This window comes from Chamaea fasciata, unplaced genomic scaffold (genome assembly GCF_029207755.1).
Source record: "Chamaea fasciata isolate MVZ Bird 193981 ecotype frontalis unplaced genomic scaffold, bChaFas1.0.hap1 SCAF_14, whole genome shotgun sequence".
NCBI lineage: Eukaryota > Metazoa > Chordata > Aves > Passeriformes > Sylviidae > Chamaea > Chamaea fasciata.
Genome location: NW_027094099.1, coordinates 17,138,093 through 17,159,844, shown reverse-complemented (window position 1 = coordinate 17,159,844; position 21,752 = coordinate 17,138,093). Strand labels below are relative to the sequence as shown.

At 43.4% G+C, this 21,752-nt stretch overlaps 1 protein-coding gene across 1 annotated transcript in view; it reads left to right on the top strand.

Moving 5' to 3' along the window:
• Positions 1–21,752, top strand: part of ADAMTS17 (ADAM metallopeptidase with thrombospondin type 1 motif 17) — a 151,343-nt gene that overhangs the window by 123,092 nt on the left and 6,499 nt on the right. Inside the window, exons 21-22 of the mRNA XM_066196414.1 lie at positions 8,890–9,094; positions 13,140–13,292. Coding sequence (XP_066052511.1) covers positions 8,890–9,094; positions 13,140–13,292 — 358 coding nt within the window. The remainder of the gene's footprint in view (positions 1–8,889; positions 9,095–13,139; positions 13,293–21,752) is intronic.

The window sequence follows — 21,752 nt, the reverse complement described above, 5'->3', positions numbered from 1 at the left end:
GCACGATCCCAAAGTGCTTTGTAAATTATATATCCCTTTGAACTTCAGCCACCTCTCAGGAGAGCCAAATAATGTAGGGCAGGGGACAGTACGTTCATGAGGCCAAGGAGAAGATTGGAATTCTCCAACTGCAACCCAGCATCTGAGAAAAACAAAGCAGGATTTAAAACTTGATTGGATACACTGACATGTTTTAAAATTAAACGTCAGAGAAGAGAATTTTCTTGAGGGTTTTGTTGAAACTGGCAAAAATAAAAGAATCTTTCATTCTTTATTATTGTTACTCTTTCACCTTTTAAAAAAATGCCTCTTTTTCTTCCTATTTTGTTTTTTATGTTCCTTGACCCTCTTTTTCCATTAAATTCTTTACAGCTTCCTTTCCTGTCCCAACTGCACCCTATTAGCACCTCTTTATTCTAATCCTTTGCCTAGCTCTTTGGATATTTTTTACAAAACCCCGCTGTAACCAGATGGAATCTGGATTCCTGCATGCGGCGCGGATGGGTCGCTTCCAGCACGCCGAGCACCAACCCAAATACAGCGGCAGAGGCAGCCCTGGGGCTGGCACCACACTCAGAAATCACAGATCACATCAGCTGTTTTCACTGAAAACACAGCTCGGCCAGTGGCCACACACTTCTACATGCATGGTTGGGTCTGTGGCTATGAAACTGCTCCCCTCCAACGCAGGAAAAGCACCAAAACCACATTAAATTCCCCAACTGTTGGACTTGTCGTGGACTGTGTGCAAACGCTGGTAATTTTTCTCCTCTTTGCTGTAAGAGATTTTAGGAGAGGTTGAGTCCTTTCAGGGGCCTGCTGAGTATTTGGTGTTCTTACATGGATGCTGAACAGCATAAATGCCAGAAATCCCTGACTGCATCTACAGAAAACCACAGGAGACCCTGAGCCCTTAGTTTCACTGTTTAGGACTTGGAAATATCTCCTGAGCCCAAGGGTTAGTTTTCTGCTACCACCAGCAGCGTATCTTAGACTCCTTTCTGTAAGCTGAGCTTTTTCCACAGGCTCCTTCCCTCACTAGAAGGCTCTCCTGTGACCTTGCTGTTCATGTGGGACAGAATCTTTTTTTTCCAGCCTAAGTTACTCGTTGTCATTTTTCAGTCCTTTCTTGTGCATCAGCTCTGTTGCTTTTCTTACACAGTATTTTCCCTCCCTTCCTCTCTGCCTTGGGCTGTTTGCCACAGGATACAACAAACCATTGTATCTCCTCCTTCCATCATTTTTCTGGGCTAAATCCATTACTTTAACTTCTTACTGCTTTTTTCATGGCTGCATCATATTTGTGGCTTACAGTCATTTGAGATGTTTTCCTCCTCATTTATTTCATTGTATGAACCCTACTTTAACACTGAAATGCTTGTTTTTGGTCCCTGAGCCCTCAGCCTTGCACTATGTGCTGTTTATTTCCATCCTAGCTTTGTTATTGCAGTACTCAAGGTTATTCAGTTCTTCCTGTATGACATCCTAATCCTCCGAGGCATTGACACTGCTTCTAGGCTTTGTGTTGTCAGCATTTTCCTCAATTTTTCAGCAGTTTTCTTCTTTTCGTGCCAAGGTCATTAATGAGCATACTAAATTAGATCAAATGCAAGACAGACCTTTCAGGAAGCCCCCTAGTAAATGATCTAAATTCCTTTCATACCTGATACTCCTTTGCAGCACTAAAGGTAGATGGGAGGCCAGCTCTCACCTCTGTGTATGAATTACACGGTTCTATCTATGTTTCCCAGCGTGTCACTAGTAAGCATTTCCCATGCAGCAAAAGGAGTTCTTCACCAAACAGATCAAATCTACCACATTTCCTTTGTCTGGAAAACCGGTTATTTTAGTCAGAGAAATGCAGCCAATGCGTTTTGCCTGGAGGAAGCCCATCTTGCATCCTTTTAGCGCTGTGCCCTTGATTATTGTTGCCCTCCAAATCAGCTCTAAAAGCTGGCACGCTGCTGAGGTCAGCTCTGTGGTTACATGGATCACTTCCTTCTTTCTTTCTTCTCTTCCCCTTTCGCTTTTCCATCCTTGGGCTGGAATCCAACACCAGGCTCTCCAAGGGCTCGCACACCACAACAGTGCCCACTGGGGAAAAATGAAGCCAGTTCTAAGAGTCAGCCAAGGCCCCAGTCAGCTCAGCGCCTCAGAAACGTGTCCAAAGGCTGGGAGTGCCAAAATAATGGTGCCTCAGTGTGTGATGGTTGATAGTGCCCATTGCTTTGATTTCTGGTCTGATTTAAGCTCAGGGTGTGTATCCATGTGACCCTGCTGACTGAACGTCCCTCTAGACTCCACCATATCCCTGTGACAGGGCTCTGTTTAACAGCCAGGGAATACAGAAATCAGAATAATACAGAAATCAGTCTGTCTCTCTGATTCTGGGCTATTTGCACCCCATTTCTGTGCGTTCTCATCACAGGTAGATGGGGAGCAGAACAATTTCAGATTTATTTTATGAGGTGGTAATCTTGCAAATAGTAGAATTTCAGGGGAAAAATATGATGGGATACTATGAGAATTAGTCAGCAAATTACTCACAGGGCTGTATAGAAATTGCACTAAACTGGAGGGATGTGGGTGTTTGTTAACTGAAGTGGCTGAGCTGGACATTGAATGGCTCCAAATGGGTCAGTCCTTTCATTAATGCATCAGGCTCCTCTGGAATCTCTACAAATGTTTATCATCCATAAGGTTTAATGCCAACAGGTTCAAATCCTTGTCTGTGCCTTGTGCTGAGAAACATCTTTGATGTGCATTGGATTTGGTTACACGAAAAAGGAAAAAAAAAGAAAAGAAGGAACAGCCGTGGAGAGGGTTTCATTTTAGCCTGGAAATCTGGCATCAAATGTAATGTTAGCACCCTCTGATCCAAGGAGGCACCACGTAAGAGCTCATTTTGAAGTACTTCCCAAAGCTGGAGTTGGGATCTCCAGAATCAGCTTGAGCTTAATGAATTTGCCAGGACTGTGCTGGACCGGCTGGAGCAGGGAATGCTGCGCTCTGGTGGCAGCTCCTCAGGGGCACTGCCTGCAGCAGGGCTCCCGTGGGCCTTGCAGCAGCAAAAGCCAAAATTCTGCAGACCAGAAAACCTGAAACACTCCTGGGCTCCTTTGTGAGGGGTGGCTGATGTCCTGCTGTGGACACATCTGGGGCCCAGCTCAGTTGATGGTGATCCCCATCCACCAAAAGGACACAAAAAGTCCTGTGCTCCAGGTTGTAGGCAGCTCATCAATTAGCCACTGAAAGACTGTTTGTTTGTATCTTTCAATAAATCCAGCAACTCAGTGGAGCAATTCTGGCAGAGGAGGCTGGGGAGCAGACAGGGTAGAATGGAAAGTGCTTATTGGCTACTGCTAAATGCATTTACATCAATGCATTTACATCATCAACGCTAAATGCATTTATATCGATTAATCCAAGATGACTGGCTAGGGCAGGAGTTAATTTTGCCTTATTTGCCACATGGAGTCATGAGACAGGTCCCTTAGCTTTGGTGTGAGCACCCGGGCTGGCTCCCATCACGTTCTTTCCCAGTGCAATGTTTGACTCACCATCCTTGTGGTTGACCATTGCCTTGTTTTAAAATGTTACATGATCTGTGCTGCTTTGTTCTGAGGCTCTTCGGGCCAAGTGCAGTTCTAACCCACAGAAAAGGATTAGCAGGATAATCTAGCAAAATATTTAATTGTGAAATCCACTCCTCCTGCTGCCTGCTGTAATGGTCTTCACAGTTTGCATGGTGTGGTGGGAGCTGAGAAGAAGGCACTGCCTTCTTGGAAAGGCAGGGAATGGAGCTGGAAACCGGTTGCCCCATTAAAGTTACCCCTGCCATGGAGGTGGGTAGGGGAAACTCACTGCAGAGGAGCTCTGAGAGTGCTGAAATTCTGTCCCTTGGTGCCAGCCAGTAGGACACCTCCTCACACCAACCCCACACCCTGCAAAACAGAGATCTGCTCATCTCAGGGAGGAGGAGAGGGAATTCAGTGGCTTCCATTTAAGAAAAGAACTTCCCAAGGTGTATGTAAATTATAAAACATTGTTCCATGGCTGATCTTACTGGTGGGGGGAAAAAAAGCTGTCAAAATGATAATCACTACAGAAAAAAAGAAACCTGTGTGAGTGAAAGTTGGCAAGTCTGTTAGCAGAATGACTACTGTACTGGAAAATTACTGAGCACTGTTTATAAAGGCAATCAGACTGGAATGTTAGTCTTGGAGTCCTACTTTCGACATCAGCAGCTGTATTATTCTACTAGATTCCTTGTACTTTCCTCCAAAAAAAAAAAAAAAGCCTTCTAGTGACTGGGTGTGGCAGAACCTGTTCCCAAAAGACAAGATTCACCTGACTGTTTTGAGCCCAGTGCAGCAGAGAGGTGGGGGAGAGCTTCAGGAGTGTGTGAGGAGAGGACAATCCAATAGCAGTGTGTGTGTGTGCTTCATGGAAAACACAATTCCGTTTGTGAAGAGACTTTTCCTCTACACAGTCGAGCATGAGCTTGGTTTGTCAGCTGTAAGCAAAGTATATCTGTCAGTTCCACATGACTGATTCTCAGAAATCTTTTCCAATTCTCCTTGCTAAAATTATCCTTTGTTAAAGCCCAGCCCTGCTGAAAGTTGGTCTGAGTTTTGCCTAAATCAGTAGAGCCACAGTTTCATCCAGGTGCCTCCGAAAACTAAGAGTGATTTTGACATGATTTTGCATCACAAACTGGTGCTAAAGACAGCCAGTGCTAAGTGGGCATGGAGTTATCCTCACCTGTGCATTAAACCAAAAGATTTTCAATAAAATCTATTAGAAATAGAACCCTCAGATTACAGGGCTTTAGATATGTTTCTGTCACAGGACTTTTTCAGACGTGTTTTGTAGGAAGTTTCCTCTGATGCTTTTCTCAGCAGTAGTACAGGCTCTAAACTGGTTGTAGGTAAAAGCCAGCTCTAAAAAAAACAGGTTTAATAACCAAAAAAAAGTGTTATTGCAAACGTGTCTTTGGTCATATCCAAGCTATTACTGTGAAAGCAGGGAAATAAATGTCACTGTAGCTTTGGGGAGGCAACAGAAGTACCCTGTAGGTGGTGAGGGGATGTGTGAACATGGCATGGATGTGTTGCTAGTGGAGGAGAACACACTGTTCTTCTGCAGGGCTCGGGGCAGAAACACCCAGGGGAAATTCAATGGGCTGCAATACTTACCTACATTAGAAGATGTAATGACTATGTTATAAGAAGCTGCAAATCTCTGAAAAGTGACCTCATGTCTTTTGGTTGCACTCCCTCACCCCCATCCTTCAGCCTTGATCCATTTTATCTTCGTAGCATTTTTTTCCCAAATCTTTAGCTACAAGCCCTCATTTGCAGACATTCATCTCCCCTGGGATTATGTACATTGTGCTGCCGGCCTTTTTTTTTTTTCTTAGAAAATGTGGGAGTCTTAGGCAAGTAGGTAGAGTAGATAATTCAAGGTTAATGACTAATCCAGACCATAGAAAGATCAAATGATGAACTGAATCTCCAAAAGATATTTCAAATTTGCTCCAGGGGCCTGCCAGATGAGTGTTGCCAAAGCAGATTAGAAGAAGAACTCCCAATTCCTCAGAAGAGATACTGAGAGGTCAGAGGTTGAGGAAGGCTCAGAAGACAAAGATTTAGAGGAGCCCTCTCAGATTGCACGTCCTGCCCATCCCAGCTTATGAAGCTTTTGAAAATCACACCCTTCTGGGCATATTTTAGCTAGAAAGACAGCCACTGACTGGGATAAAATCTCTGCTTAAAAGCTCATCACTTTCTTCCTGTATCTAACCACCAGCAGGGATCACTTAGCTCTTGAATCTTCTGTAGAGGTAAGATTACAAAAAATAATACCGGGGATGAAGCCATCCCTGTGGTTGTGTCACGTAAATCAGCGCTTGTTGGCAAACTGAGAGGCTCTCCTGGGACCCCAGCTGGAGCATTCCCATGGTCCCACAGAAGATAGGTTATAACCTGGGAGGGAAAGACCAAACTGCAAAGAGCTCTGGTGTCAAGCAATCCCTAAGATCAGTTTACAGGCTTAAAGTGTAACTGGGAGCCAAATGCTTTATATGATATACACAGGGCTTAGTGTACAGCAGTTAATTGGCTTAGTTAATCATACAGAGCCTGCCTGGGGTTTGGAGTTAGAACACTGGAGTTATTTTTGACAATGTCATAAGAAAAATACCTACCCTTTTTTAAAGAAAATCACCCTCTAAGTAGGTCTTGTTGTTAAACACTCAGGTGTGTTCAGAAGGTGTAATGACAGTGTAGAGACAAAAATCTACCTGTGGGGCAATTTAATAGTTTCCATAGTGGGATACTATTTGCACGTCACATTTTTTCTCCCCTGCCTGCATATTACTTGCAGATAGTAATTCTCTAATATCTTGCTGCAAAATCCTTCCAAAAATTTTAAACTGGCAGGAGTTTTCATCTTTAATCACTTTATTCATAAATCCCTTGTCTTTCCACGTTGGTTGTGAACATTGTTGAAATACAGTTGCAGTGTTCCTGTGAGTAGTAGGTGCTAATACAATCTTTTCAGCTGCCTGTGAAGGAGAATTTGGGGGAACTGGAGGGGTTCAGGGCACTGCCAGGACTGTATGTAGGACTCACTTTTACTTGTTTGCCAGATTGTCTTTACAAGCCATTGATCCAAGCATAGGTTTCACTGAGAAGATGAAGGTGAGTGGTCAAAGTGATCAGCCCCTTGGTGCTTTTGAATATAACCTACTTTACATGTTGGTATTATTAAGACATTTAATGTCACTTGTCTCCTGGATGTGGAAGTAAACCTACCACTTTAAAACAGCCTTTAATTTCTAAGTATTTTGACTGTCACAGGCAGGGCTGAGTGGGCTGTGAGGTTTCAGAGATCCCTTCCACCATTGCCCCACCTGATTTGTAACCACAGGGTTGGGATCAGGAGTGGATGTAGTGGATGGTGGCTGAAGCTGACCTCTCCAAGGAAAAAGATGGAGCTTGTTTTCACCACAGACACATCTTTTGTGTGCCCTGGGTTTCACCTCGTTCTCTATGCAATCATTCTTCTCACGATGATAATGCTTGTTTTTTCTGTGCTAATTTTCTAGTTACATTCTGTCACGTCTGTGCTGGTACTGACTAGAGACCAGCAAACAGGGTAGAAACCAGGTGATTTCTTCCCTCCACAAGACCAACAAACAAAAAAATTAGAAAGGAATTTTTCTTCCTAAAAGGAAAGCCTAAACCTTTCTTCTTAAGGCATCTTGGAAATAGTTGGCATGCTGTGTGCTGCCCATCCTAAATGCAAGCTCACAGCCAGCCTCTGCCAAGAATGTATTTTTATCTTTCTCCTTTGCTTTCAGCCTCTTTCTCTTTTTCTTTTGCCAGTAGCTGTAGATCAGAGTGAGAGCACAGTGCTGAAGTGACTATTAACTGAGTGGAGCCTGGACAGAGCCCTTTCCCAGCCTTGAGACTCACATTCAGCTCATAAAGCACAGCCATTTTGTCCCCTGTGGGCCTTTGTCAAGAGGTTCCTTCCCCCAGGTGGATAATTCCCTCATGTTTGCTCCAGGAGGGCAGAGCCCTGTTGATTCCAAGGGAGCCTGGCTATTCATTTTCATGAGCACTGATTTCTGCACTACAGGACTATTTTTGTCAGTCTTTCAGCCCTAGTGTTCAATTTCCCAGCTGACATTTTCCCATTCCATGAGAGAAATACCAAGCCCTGGGCTGCAGAGATGCACCAAAACTGCAGTCTGGAGAAACAGGTTTGGTGTCTCACCAGCTGTTTTAGCCAGCAGAAATTCACTGATGTGTCAGTCAACTGCTTTAATGCACAGGAACATTTGAGCAGGGCCTTGTTCCACAAAGGACAGGTGGCCAGTCCTGCTCAAACCAAATGGCTTCTGCCTTCACTGTAAGCACAGTCATCAGTGCTGTCACACCAGTTATGGCATTTACAAATTAATTCATGACAATTGCAGCAGGTGAAGATGTTTCTACAAACGGTGCTGGACTGATTTTCCCCTCTTCAGGAATGGGAAGATGGAGAACAGTTGTTTAATTCATTTCAGAGAAGTAACACTCAACAGCTTCAAAAGAAATGCGGTGAATAAGTTGCTCTACCTAGACTACAGGAGCCTCCAGCAGAATAAAATAGTATTTCTGAGCAAACCTACTTTGGGGAAGTCTTGTTTGGGCCACTTACCATAATAGACAGCCTGGGGTTGGGTGACAGGTGAAAGATTCATGGTGTAAGGATACTAATCTGGATGACAGTCCTGAAACAGGCTAGAAGGTCAATTGCCTGGTGAGAAAGGCATGAGAGCCTTCTGGTGCTCTGTGGCTGCACAGTTATTGCTCCAGCCCCTCACTCCATCCAGGAATGCCTGTAATTACAGAGAACATGCTCCTCACTGACAGATTGCAGGAAGCTAAAGATTGATGCTGCTTTTCTTTTAGAAAAAAATGTCCTTCCCTCCATCCCTCCTCCTTCAGATCCTTCTCAGACACTTTATTCACTGCCTTGTAGCCCTGCTGTGGTGCTTCCAGCACTTGCAAGGACTGGTCTTGCAGAACAGTCTGCAGACAAGTCTGTCTTTATCTGAGGGAAAAAAACAGCCCCACTGCAGAGAATGGAAGTGATGCAGAGTTTGGGGTTTTGCCTGGTGTGGAGTCAGGAGGGAATATTCACTTGCATGCTGACACTCCTGCTTTACACGCTTCAGCTCCCAGAGGGGATCAGTGAGCTCGGGGTGACAACAGCACAGGGCCATCAAAGCACCCCCAAATCCAGGAAGAGCTGCCCATTTCCCACTGGTTTTAAGTGAAGCATGATGTTTCATTCCAACAGTTTGCTAACATTTATCCTCTGGCTCCTTCCCAGGTGGGTGACTGGCCACTGGAGTCCCTGCTCTGCCACTTGTGAGAAGGGTGTGCAGCACCGGGAGGTCACTTGTGTTTATCAGCTGCAGAACGGCACCTACGTCAACACCAGGGATCTCTACTGCCTGGGCAACAAACCTGCCACGGTGCAGAGCTGTGAGGGACGGGACTGCCTGTCCATCTGGGAAGCATCAGAGTGGTCAAAGGTAGGAGCTTCACTCCAGAAAGGAGACAGACTGCTCAGAGCTCCAGATACACTGGCCTTACTCCATGGTTTTCATGGTCAGCATCCTCACAGTACTGGAGTGCTGGGCGGGACTCTCATCTGTTGAGATGAGCAGTGAGGAGCTGACATTTGGTTTCCAGACCAGATGAGTTAATAAGGCAGGGTTTAGATATGCTCTAGTGGCTCTATCTTTCCATCTGAAAACTCTGACCGGGAAGGAAAAATGTTTCACTGACCTGAGGCCAGAAGTGAAGTAACCCAGGTCTTCTGGCTCTATTTAAATGTGGTGTGGAGAAATACCAGGCTTATCAGGCATCTGCATATTGCAGAAAATGTAGAGTCTTTGGGCCCTATCCAGCCTTCTTTTGTATAATTCCAGGAACAAGAAAAAGCTGGTTATATTTTGTATAAAAGGTGCATCTCAGAGTAGTTGCAGAGGTAAGAAGTTTTCCCCAAGAGTTATGGATGCATTTCTGATGTAAATACTGGGAGGTCTAGACAGTTACCCTGTGTTTTCTTTAGCAGCAGAGTGATCTGGGGGTGTGCCTGCAGTTCATGACCAGGACTCAGCTAGTACAGGGCAACTTTGTCTGTACCCCGAGAGTAACAGTCCTTACAGGATGCCCATGTTCACTTTGATACTGTCTCTGCTGGGCTTACCTGAGTGATGAGCTCCTTTCAGTCTGGGTGCAGGGTTGCAGCTCTACCAGCCTCATTCCAGCCTGGCTGTCCAGCAGCAGCCCTTCCTGTGGGAAGGATTCCTCATTATTCACCTCTACTTGGAACAGGGAGCTCCTGTTTAAAACATTGCTAAAGAGCTTTTGCTAAATATTATTGTTAGAAATGTGCTTGAAAGTCACAGAAGCTCAGGATGGAAGGGATCCTGAGGAACAGTGTCTCCTCACAAACACAATGGGATTTCATTGTACACCTCCTGGACAGGAAATCTTAGTTTGGCAAGAGAGGTGATGGTTAAGTGAGAGCAGTGTTCCCTTTCAGTGGGGTGCTGGATCTGTTCACTGGTGCATGACATTCGTGTTCTTTCTGAGTTCTTTCATTACAATAGATGTGCAGAAACACAGCAAGGTTTTAGGAATTGTCTGATAAGTCTTTTGTGTGCCGTAGACATTCCCTTTTGAGTTGATGCCCTCTTTATTTCTTATAGCTAAACCAGCTGAACTGTTTATAGCTGAGATTAGGGTGCAACTCCTGCCTGGTTTACATGTGGATTTTTAACTTGAGTCTTTTGTTAACAATCCCAGGTACTTCTGTCTCCCTTTTATGGAATCGAGTAAGTCAAGTTACAGATCAGTGGAAATCTTCCATATCCATGACCATGTAATTCCTGTGCAAATACACAGCATTTTTAGATAATTTTTTCAATAGGTGGTTTACTTTTCCTTTGATACATTTATTTACTTTTGTTGTGTCTGTAACTGTGCACTTGTGATTTTAAATTTGTTATTCTGGCCCATTTCTGTTGTTATGAAGCACAGCTGACTCCAGGACACGTTTGATGCTCAGCCAGTGTGGCCCCTTCTCACACCTAGGACTTTTTTCAGTGGTAATCACTTTATTCCTTAGCATTTTAATCTGATGTCGAGGAATAAATATCACGAATTGTATCATTTTAAAAACCAATTTTCTGATCTTTTTTTTTTTTAAACTTCTTGCTTATACAACGCAGTTGACCGCACTGATGTCTGGTCCCTGGTCAAAAAATGTGTGTTTTCACAGCAAATTCCAATGCAATCTTCATTGTGGAAAAAATTAAGTTCCCCTTGTATTGCCAAACACTTGAGATTGTTTTGGACAAAGTACTGCTCAACCCATTTTTAATGATAAAAATAGAGACTGTCAGAAGAAGGTGAATGTTTCTACTGTTAGAGAACTAGAGTGGAAAAAAATATGGATTTCCTTCAGATAAAGGAGTTGTGTCTTAACTGCAAAGTTGTGTTGCTCCTTTGCAAAGCCTCATGGGATCTGACAAAGTAATTTGTTAATAAAATAAAATGTAATGATCTCGACACACAGAAACTGTGTGTATATTAATTTGTGGAGTCTCTGTAAAATCTATGTATTAAGAAATTCTTCATGAAAACAGATGACTTGAGGAAAGGAAAAAAACCTCTTAAAGAGGGTGATTTATATGTGACCACCAAAGATCTGTTGGAAACCTTCTTGCTCATGCTGTTTTGTCTAGGAAAGTATATGCAGTATTAATCTGTGAATGACTTAAAAGCTGTGGGAAGAACAAACAGTTGGTGTTTTTCCCAGACTTGCTTGTAAAACCCACCTAGAGATTTCTCCTACTGTGAAAAATACTCCCACTTCAGCTTGATTTACTTCGAGTAATTTGGACCGTTCCAAAGATTTTTATATATTGAGCTTTGTAGTTTGAGATGAACGAGTCCACCCTGGGGCCTGAGGAAAATGATACATAATTTGGGAAAGTCTACCCAACTTGGGGCAAATTCATGGTTTTAAGGTACCATTTAGGGAGCTCCAGCCTGGGATCTCTGGCAAGCCTCATGCTCTGAGCAGTCCAGCAAAGCATTTTGTGGAATTCTGCAAAGCTGGGAAGAATTCATCCCCCTGTCTTAGCAGAACTATAGATTGTGCTCCTTAAAAAGATGTTACATCCGTTAGGGGGTCACGCCGTGAGCAGCACACAGTAAATTAAGTGGAAGGTTTCCCAGATTTTCAAGGAGTCACTTTGTAGTGCTGTGAAGTATTTAAAGGCATGTCTGTTTGCTCGCCAGCTCATAAACGCTTGTCATTCATGTCCTTAACAAGGCCAGCAGGTCAGAACTGCCTGGATTGTGTTTTTAAGATGGTTAGACAGGCATGCTGAGATTTGTCCATTTGATGTAATTTATATCAAGCTGACGCTTGTTTCCAGCATAGACCCCCTGGATGGAGAAGCTTCTTGGAACACGTTCAAAAGACCTCACAGAATATCTCATATCTTCAGTATTTATTCAGTGTCAAATCAACTGTCTTTTCCCTGCTGGCCCCCCGAAGGGGAGAACTTGACGTGCCAGAGGAGGTTAGTTTTTATCTCAGCTGGTACATAGATCATTTTTCCACCCACCTGTCCCCAGTGGCTCTGCAAGACAATTTCTCACTCTTAACCACTGCAGTGGCATGAGAATGAGGAGCAGGCAGACTGGCTGTGCTCAGGGCTGGTGACAAGGACTCAGGTGGCTGTGACAGCAGGTGCTCTATTACCAAACTGGTTATTGAAAACAGAAATTTGGGTTCAGTTTGTGCAACTGTCCTTTTCCCACCTCATACAGCCAATAAAATCATGACAAATTCTTCATTAAACAAGAACTTCCAACCACTGGCAAAGATAACAAGTGTCTGACCAGATATCCCTGCTCTTTAGGTGGTAATTCCATGCAGCCCAGGCACAGAAACATTTGCGAATAATTTGTGCTCTCTCAGTAAACGGTTATTATTTTCAGAATTAAGATAGCGATGGCAAATCAAAATGTGAACGTGATGTGCGTGTTTCACATGAGAACGTGTGAGAATTGTGACTCTGCCATGATATGCACAAACTGTACTACAGAAACGTGTTTGTAACAGTGGTCTCATGCTACTGTGATTTAAAATTACATTTAACAGCACCATTCATCACCCTTGATGTATCCCATGATACATCAAGGGATGTGGCGGTTCTGTGCAGTGAATCTCAGTGTGTCGTTCAGTATGAATGAGGAGCTCTTCAACGCGAGATTTAGTGGCACCAATTGTAGCAAAAAGCCAGCTGACATTTTTCAAAGAGGATTGATTTTCAGAGTTGCCATTTTTCAGAAGTAAAATATTGCACAAGCAGTCATCATGCTTTTCAAATTACTCATGTAAGAGTGGTTTAGATTAATGTAATAAAATCTTATGGATTATCATTTTCCTCAGTTTTCATAACCCCAGCTTTTCTTTTTGAGCTGTGTTACCAACATAAAAGCCATCATTTCTAAGCACCATGTAACAAAACCCAAACCCCTGGTTTTTTGCAGTGCTCAGCAGACTGTGGCAGGGGAATTCAGAAGAGGACAGTGACGTGCACAAACTCCCAAGGCAAATGTGATGCAGCCACCAGGCCGAGAGACGAGGAGGAGTGCGAGGATCACACGGGCTGTTACGAGTGGAAAACAGGAGACTGGTCCAAGGTAACAGCAAACACTTGGTGGTGTTTTCTTTCTGAGAGCAAAGATGTTCAGGGTGCTGAGCTCCCGTGTGCTGCCTGCATTCATTTGCAGAGTAAATATTTAGGAAGCAAAGTTTAACTTTGTCCAGTTCTAGGCTCATTCCAACCACCTGAAATGAAAGAAAGGCTTGAGTTTAAAGGCAGAGCCAAAACCATCAGGGCTGGAGCTTACCTTCACTTAGGCCTGTCTGAACTTTGTTTCTCCAGTGACATCAGTGGAATTAGTTCCTGAATGCAGTGGATGAAACCAGAGCAGAGTCTGCTCTGTATTTGCATTCTGATCTTAAAGTAATACAAGGTTTTGCTTGGGATGGAGGCCTGGCAGTGTGAGAAACTCAACCCTTGCCAGTTGTTCAGAAAGCATCCTTTACATTACTGACTTGGTGTTTGCATAAAGGACTAACATTTCCCAGCAATATTATATTCCAGTTTGGTTTTATCTTATCTTTCTAACTGTGCTGTTCTTTAAACAGAAAACCTACTTTCTGTTCTGGAATGTACGGCATGTGCAGAAACCACTGGGATACAGTAGTTGCACTTTGCTTTCCAAAAACCAAAACTCCAGCAAGCAAAATCCAGTGAAGCAGAGGCCCCGGATGGGCAAATTGGCTTATCTGTGATTGCATTTTTTTTTTAGGAATTACAATTATGTATATACTCTGTCATAGATACATGAATTTAATGGTGTCAGTGCTGGAGAATGCAGGAAGAACCTGCCACATACAGAGTGTCTGTATTTATGCTGAGCCAGGAGTTTATGTCACAGGACGTTTACATTATTGAACATTATTTTATTCATAACCTGGCACTCAGAGTCTGTGCAAGCTGGCCAAAACAAACAGTCCCCATGTGTTAACAGGTGAAATAACATTATTTACTTGTTTGTTTGTGGAACGCCAAAACATTTTGGCATGCAAATGGACCCAGATTCTCTTGATAGGGAGGAATATGAAATAACTGTGTGTTCACCAATTACATGGGTTGAAAGTTCAGTGTTGTGTGAACAGTTCCAATCTGATAAAGACGTTGGCTCACTGCTGGGAGGGCTGCAATCTTATATGGGTCACAGTAAACAGTGTTGTTTGATGGGTTTAATGTCTGCATGTGAGCAGGGCAGGATCAGTGCAAAATCACTTGTTATTTGTGATTCTTAACTCAGGATCAGGATCATCCCTGTGCACGAGGGCACAAGAGCCTGTGTGCTGTATATGTGGCCTGCTTCTGTCTGCAGAGAGCTTGTGCCAGGGCTCTGCTTCCCAGGAATTTCACCCTGTGTGAGGCCAGCAGGATGTTCTTGGACTTAGATTTGGTTTGTAATGAGCATTTAAAATTCTAGACATATTGGTTAATTCTGACTGGACACTTAGGTCACACAGATTCTTATTCTCTGAGTAGAGGGGTTGAGATTGCTAGAAAAGGGTAGGTACAATTCTTAGAAGAAAACGTATTGTTCCAGAAACCCAGATAGCTGAAATGTTTGGTGTGGAATTCAATTCTTCACAAATCCTAAGTGAAGGATTTTCATCATGAGGATCCAGAAGCTTTAATACAAGGCTTGGACTTAGGAGGGGAGCCTTTACAGCTATCAGCAACTCTGGCTTAAAAGAGTTCCTCCTTTGAGGAGAAACACAGAGTCTGTAGCAATTAGATTATAGTGAACTCTTTAAAATTCATCCTTCCAGGGCAAAATTCCACTGTAAAACATTTGTTCCCGGCCCTATAAAAGTCACTGTGAGAGAGCTTTGTGCTGGCTAAGATGGAAACATTTTCCTGTTGGTACAAATTGATCTCAGAACAAGCAACAACTTTGTGCAATTAATGTGTTGTGCATTTGTTGCTTATTGTTGAGAACCGTCAGGGAAGCACGATTTAACTAACAGTGGTAATTATCACAGATTAAAATAATGGGCTTTGATGCTTTCTGTGTAAACAGCTTGCCTGGTGACTTGGCCTCTGATCCTTAATTTCCCAAACCAAGATCCTCTTTGAAGATGCCGGGAAGTCATGTAAGAGAGAGGGAAAACCTCATTTAAAAAGTCAAGTCCAGATACAACTTGTAAATAGAGCAGGCTGTTTGGGTGGTATGAAGTGTTGTTTTTGTGTTAGTAGTGGCAGTATTTGTAGAATACATGGACTCTGTGCATGAGGAGATGGATCAGCTCCCTAAGGAGCTCCCAGCAGCAGTAAAACCTCCACACCTACCCCAGACAAATTGTGATTTTAACTTCTCAGGTCCTATGTAGAAGAGGTGAGGGCTGGAGATGAGGCTGTGCTGATCCAAGCCCTGCACCCACCAGCCAAACCTCACCCACTGGCCTTAGCAACAGCTCTGTAACCATTATCCATGCTTGAAAGAAGAGGGATTTTATCCCATTTTCTGTCGGGTTTATTTGCAGCTGGTGCTTGCTGTGTCCTGTAGCTGTGGAAAGCATTTGGACCCAATTGAACAGATTCAGCAACACAGTCCTGGCTGTCATGTTTGTGTGTTCTTAATATATTTGCAGCATGTTTCAAGCGTTGCACAAGGAACTGATATATCTAGTTCACTTTGCAAACACAGAAGGCCAGGTTTGTAAAGTTATTTTAAATGGCTCTGAGTTTGCCTTTGTTAGCCCACTGCTTGAGATTACCAGACTGAACTGGAATTCTAAAGACAGAGAGTGGTTCTGTTTACCAGACCTGTTACCACTGCTACTAAACTTGCAGCTTCTCTGCACTGCTGCCACTTCTCTTTTAAACCCATTATCTTAAAGGGATATAAGTATTATTTTTAGCATTTAACTCAGCATTGGTGATACGAGTTTCATGACTAAACTGTTCCTGGCCCCAGAGTCTTCAAACCTAATAGAAACGTGAATTGTACAATGCAAGACCCACTGAAGGTGTTAACCTGAAATAGTTATTTAATTTTTTGCCTGGATTCTTCAGAATTGCAATTCGTGATATCATCCTTTTTTGTACATGATGCAATATACAAAAGGGAGTCCAAGCCATCTCCCATTCAGTCATTTCTTCCAAGAGGAAATTCCACATCCAGTTTGCATTCAGTTAAAGAAACAAACATCTCATACACTCGTTCTACTTTGAAATAGTTCCTCCTTGTTTGAAATCCAAGCTGTTAAATGTTCTAGCACTGGAAGCATTTTTACATTTTTGTTGTAATTGTGCTGGTCAGAGGAACAAACACAGGTTGCTCAGTTTCCCAACACTTGCCTCAGACTCCCAGACTGCTGAAATTGTGCCTCTTGATGCTTTAGCAAGACAGTAGTTCATTCTTTCATGGTGAATTATATTTTTGCTGACAAACTTTACATTGAGGATTACATTCCTGCAAGAACAGAGCATGTCTTTATGTGTGTGGCTCTCTGGGGAGCTGAGCAGGACACACAGCCCAGCTCCACACCATTCCCTGCTCCAGGCTGTGCTGGAAGGAGCAGCTCCGGGACTTGGACTTGGCATTGGAGTCACTGGAAATGTGTCCCAGATGATGCAGGGAGCTGGACGTGTTGGCGAGTTGTGGTGGTGACACAGATCTTGTGCTGGAAGGTGAGCAGCACCAGGGGCTGCTTTTTAGCCACCCAAAGCTCCCCCTCTGTCCTCAACTCTCTCCTCTTCTGCTCCAGCAGTGATGTGGCAGGAGAAAATGGCCCAGGGAAGAACTTATTGCTCTCCACAACCACTAGGGTTTAGTGGGCAAGGTGGTGTTTGGACAAAGGTTGGACTTGTCCTTGGAGGTCTTTCCCAGCCTTAATAATTCTTCAATTCTGTACAGACCAAGGCAATATTTTTTGAGTTCCTTTCCTCCAGTTGTCCTTTGGACTCTTCTAAGGTATAGTAAAGGAGGCAAGGTTATATAACAGGAGCAGTTCTCCACAAGATTTTTATGGATTTTTCTGTATTTCCAGTTTTACTTAATTGTTTCTCTATTTCACATGCCTCAAATTCTGTCCTGACTGAAGTTCTGTATTTGGAGCCAATAGCACAGAATGGTTCAGGGCTCCCAGTTTCGTTTTTTCTGACTATTCTCCATTTCACTGGTGTTGTATCAGGAAAGGTGGAATTACAAGCCAGACACACAAGCTTCATCGTTACCTCTGACTTTCACAAGGGGCATTTTCAGCTCTGTGAGTGGAAGTTTAAATATGCAACTTCTGTCCCTCGGGCAACAATTTAGCTCATTAACCTATTATATTACCTAGCCCAATGAAAAGATTTTTCGAAGAAGAAAGACACATAGAGGCCTTGTAGCATGTTGGCTTTGCCATATTTTTTTCTTTGCAGTTACAGTAGGTGCTCTGTAAATACTAAGGCCTGTATTAATCTCAGATAACCCGGTGTAAATCCAGGGTAACTGTCTTTCATTCTTCCCTACAACCCACTGGCCACGGGCCAAGGATCTCACTCAGCACACTGGGTCAGATATCAGTCTCTCTTACATGAGGGTAAACCCAGATTAATTCAGGCACTTGAGTTAATGCAGTTTTATGCCAATGCCATGCAGAGCAGGGTCTGACCTGGTGGGCTGTGCAGAATCTTTGGGTCTTGGGTAGGAACCATCACAGATTTGTGCTCTCAGGAGAAAGCAAATTTGTGACACGTCAAGCTGAGCTTCAACTAGCAGAGAAAGTAGAGGAAAAATCTATTTCTACCACTTCACATCTTGTATAACCACCTGGCACAACTTCAACTGGATTCAGAGAGATTGTACACTGAAGAAACTGGAAAGCACCAGTAAGGTTCAGCTTGGCAAAGTGTGATGTTAAACAATATTCTTGTTGCCAAATAGTGTCGATAGTGATAAAGCACATCTGAAAAATCACCCGTAGCCACCTGCCCTCCCTGAGCATCAAGAGTTCCCAATTCATTTACAGAACTTGCTGAGCCTGTGAAATGCTGGAGATGGGTTCTCATCCCAGGAGGGCATTAACAGTAGGGAGAGAAAAAAAAGAATCTAATTTCCTATTAGAAAAACACTGGCTTTGTGCCAGACATTGAGGTGCTTCACACTGGAGATCAGCAGTCATTCATCACAGTGGGTGGTAACAAGGACTTGTAATTGCAAATTAATTGTTTTGGCAGGATTACAGGAGGTCTTATTCTCTGAGAGATAAACCCCCAGCCTCGCAGTACACCAAAAAACATGTTGGGTTTTGGGGCTTTTTTTTTTGCTTTTTTTTTTTTTTCAAAAATACTCTACAATCTCCCAGTGCCAGAAAGGCATATTTTCCAAGCTCCAAATGATTGGGAACATCAACAAAATCCTCTATGTGCTTCACTTTTAATGATTAATTCATATTACATAATAAGAAGAGTAAATCAATGGCAGCTGTGGTTTGAGAGGTGTATTCGAAGCTGTTATAAATATAGAAGCAAAACTGCCCTTTGTTCTAACATTCATTACAAATTCATGGCTTGACCTGACATCTGTTTATGATAAGCTGTGGACAACTTGGTTATTCTTCATAAAGGTCAGAACTAAGTTCTTCTTCTTCTACCTTGGAGAAAATAACTTTCCTTGTTGGATTGAGAGAAAACTCTGCAGGAGAGGTGGTAGCTTAAAACTGCAGGGGCCCGTTAGAGCTGACAGACCCTTCCCTGCCACTGAACAACTTTGTGATTTATGGCTGCTCACGCGCCTTCAGCAGCACTGGAAGGTTGTCCACAGGCCTCACTGATGCACATCAGTTGTTCTCCAGAAGGTGATGGAGCTGGGTGGGACAGGAGAGGACCCAACAAGCTTTAGTAGTCAAATTCCCTGCTGCTGTGGTCCTAGACATGGCCAGGAGCCAGAGCATCTGTCCTAAACCCAAGTCCTGCCCCATGGACTGCTCTGAGTTCTGCTTCCCTGTGGTTTGTGGCTCTGGCACACGATCACTGATGTGCAAACCAGAGCCTTCCTTGCCAACAGCTAAATCTCAAAACAGCCCCTCCCTACAGGAGACGAGATCAAATGGCCCAAAATTGGTTTTACCAACCAGGGGCACTCTTGAATTTGAACCAGGCTGGTTCAGTAGATGAATCCCTCCCTTTTGCTCTGTGATTGTCTGTCCCCACACCTGTGGAATGTCTTTAGCTGTGGGCAGAGGTGAAAATGTTGCATAATAGGACTAAAACAAGGTCAAGCCTGTGCCTAGGCTTGGGCTAAGAGCCAGCCCCAGTGGTGCAGCTCTGGTTGGGAACTGGGCATGGAAAGGGAAGAGATGGTGACTGCAGTGCTGGCCGTGTCCTTCCCCTGGGCCCTGCAGGCTCCAGAGGCCAAGTCCTGTTTGTGCCTTTCAAACCGCTCCTTGTTTGCACAACGAATTGCACAGCTCATGTCCCCTGGAGTTTCTGGGAACATCCACAGTACAAATTATTGTGGAGGTTCCATAGTAAAGGAGAATGTGCCTGCAAAAAGATCAAATTAATCAGTGTTTTGTTTGAAGTGGAGCATGCTCTGCCACAGGGTTACTGTCTCATATTCCAATACAGCCTCCAGTGATCCTACTAACTGGAAGAGTAACTTCTCTTTTTTAATATTTTTATTTAAAAGCCTGGTCCATTAAATGCGTTTTTTTTGATGGAGAGTTAAAGCCTTCCTCCAAGACCTGTGGATTGGAATGAAATTACATTGTGATTTTTTTACTCTTGTTTTTTAAAGTGAAAAAGAACAAAGAGTGAAAGACTAGCCTGTTCAAGTATTGGCATTCATTTTCTCTGAGTTACTCTGAGATGTTGCAGTGTCCAGGATCATGTTTTTGAAAATATGGGGAGTAGCAATTCACCATTTAAACTCTGTAGTACCTGTCTGAAGAGGATTTTCCCCTTGAATACTTACAGCACACAGTGTGTACTGCTAGCAGGGACTGATGTAATTTCACAGTCTTTTCAATAACCTTTTGAGATTTATGACTACCAAGGCATTAAGGTGACAATCTCCCAGAACACCTTTAAGGAGGTGGCTGACTGTGGAAAGAGATGAAACCGTGTCAGCCAGCATCACACATGTCAGAGCTGGGTAGCTCCATATCTAGAAAATGCTCAGGCAGGACTGAATGAGAGATGAGCAGCCTCTTCCTGAAGTTAAAAAATCCCAAAAGGAGTCTTTAGTTTAATTACTTTCTTTAATAAATTGCATTGGGGGAGAATTGATCATTAACTGATGACTAACAGTGACAAATAATGCATTCAGTGGGGCTTCAGTTCCCAGGATATTCTCTCAGGATAATACCTGGGGCAGGAGTCAGGGTGGGAATAGAGCTCCTGAGCCTGGCTCAGCACGAGCAGCACACAGTGCTGTAGGAGCAGGGGGGATTCTCCAGCATCCCGCCTGACCTGAGTTCTGTGATCCCATGGCTGTCCACTAATACTGAGGCTATTTAAAATTACCTTGATGATGCTTTTTGCATTAGGTGTTTTTCACCATCAGGTCCTTGCAGTTGTCCTGGTGGAATAAGCTCTGGAATATTTCCACCTTCTGCCACAGGTCCAAGCATAGCACAAGTGCACTAGGTGACCTGCTAGAATATGATCTCCTGTGGGCAGCACTGTATCACCTCACAGCTCTGCTTGTCCCTGCTATTGAAACAGAAACCTCATGAGAAGTAAATTCTGCCTGATTGGAATTTAGGATTAAATGGCATTTTCTCATCAGCATCCACCTGGGCTCCACTGCACAAGTACTTTAGGGGCACTGTCACAACCCAGAATATTCATGTGTTCAGCCTTTAATCTCTGAACTCTCTGTACACAATGGAACTTTTCAGAATAGCAAAGCCAAGCTTAATTATGCAGTGAGACATGCTGGATGTGCTGGTCAGGTCTTGTTCCTTGGGGTCGTGCAGTTTGAAAGTACAGCTGTAGGCAGTTTGCAAAAATTGCTTCTCTTTTCCTGCTAAGATACTGTCACATCAGCCACGAGCATTTGCTGCCATAATTTATTGTTTCTTCCCATACTGAGTCAGAAGGGTATGCATTTTTTTCTTCTTGGCTAAATTAAACAAATCAGTCATTTCACAAAAGTTTCCAAATGAAAGATTGTTGTAAGCAAGACCAGATATGTTCTTTTACAGATCTGGGGTTCAAAAAGAAGGAAAAAAAAAAAAAAAAAGAAAAGAAAAGAACAAGGAAGCTTGAAAAACAGCTTACAGTTTGCTTTGGGCTAATTAGATCTTATCAGTGAAAAGACAGATACTTCTTTCTTTAGCACAATGCCATGGTGAAAGTTGACCTGGTGTTTATGGAAGCGTATTGCACGCTGCTTTTCAGCTACAACTATGGAGTTTAAATTAGTGATCCTCATAAAAAGCCTGATGTGAAGGTGTGTGGAGCACTGGCTTTCAGAGCACACATGTGTGTGCTATTAAGGTCCCGGGAAGGGAGCAATTACAGGACCTTTGTCATTCATCTCAGATGCTGTGTTAGAATGTTTTTAATAGGAACT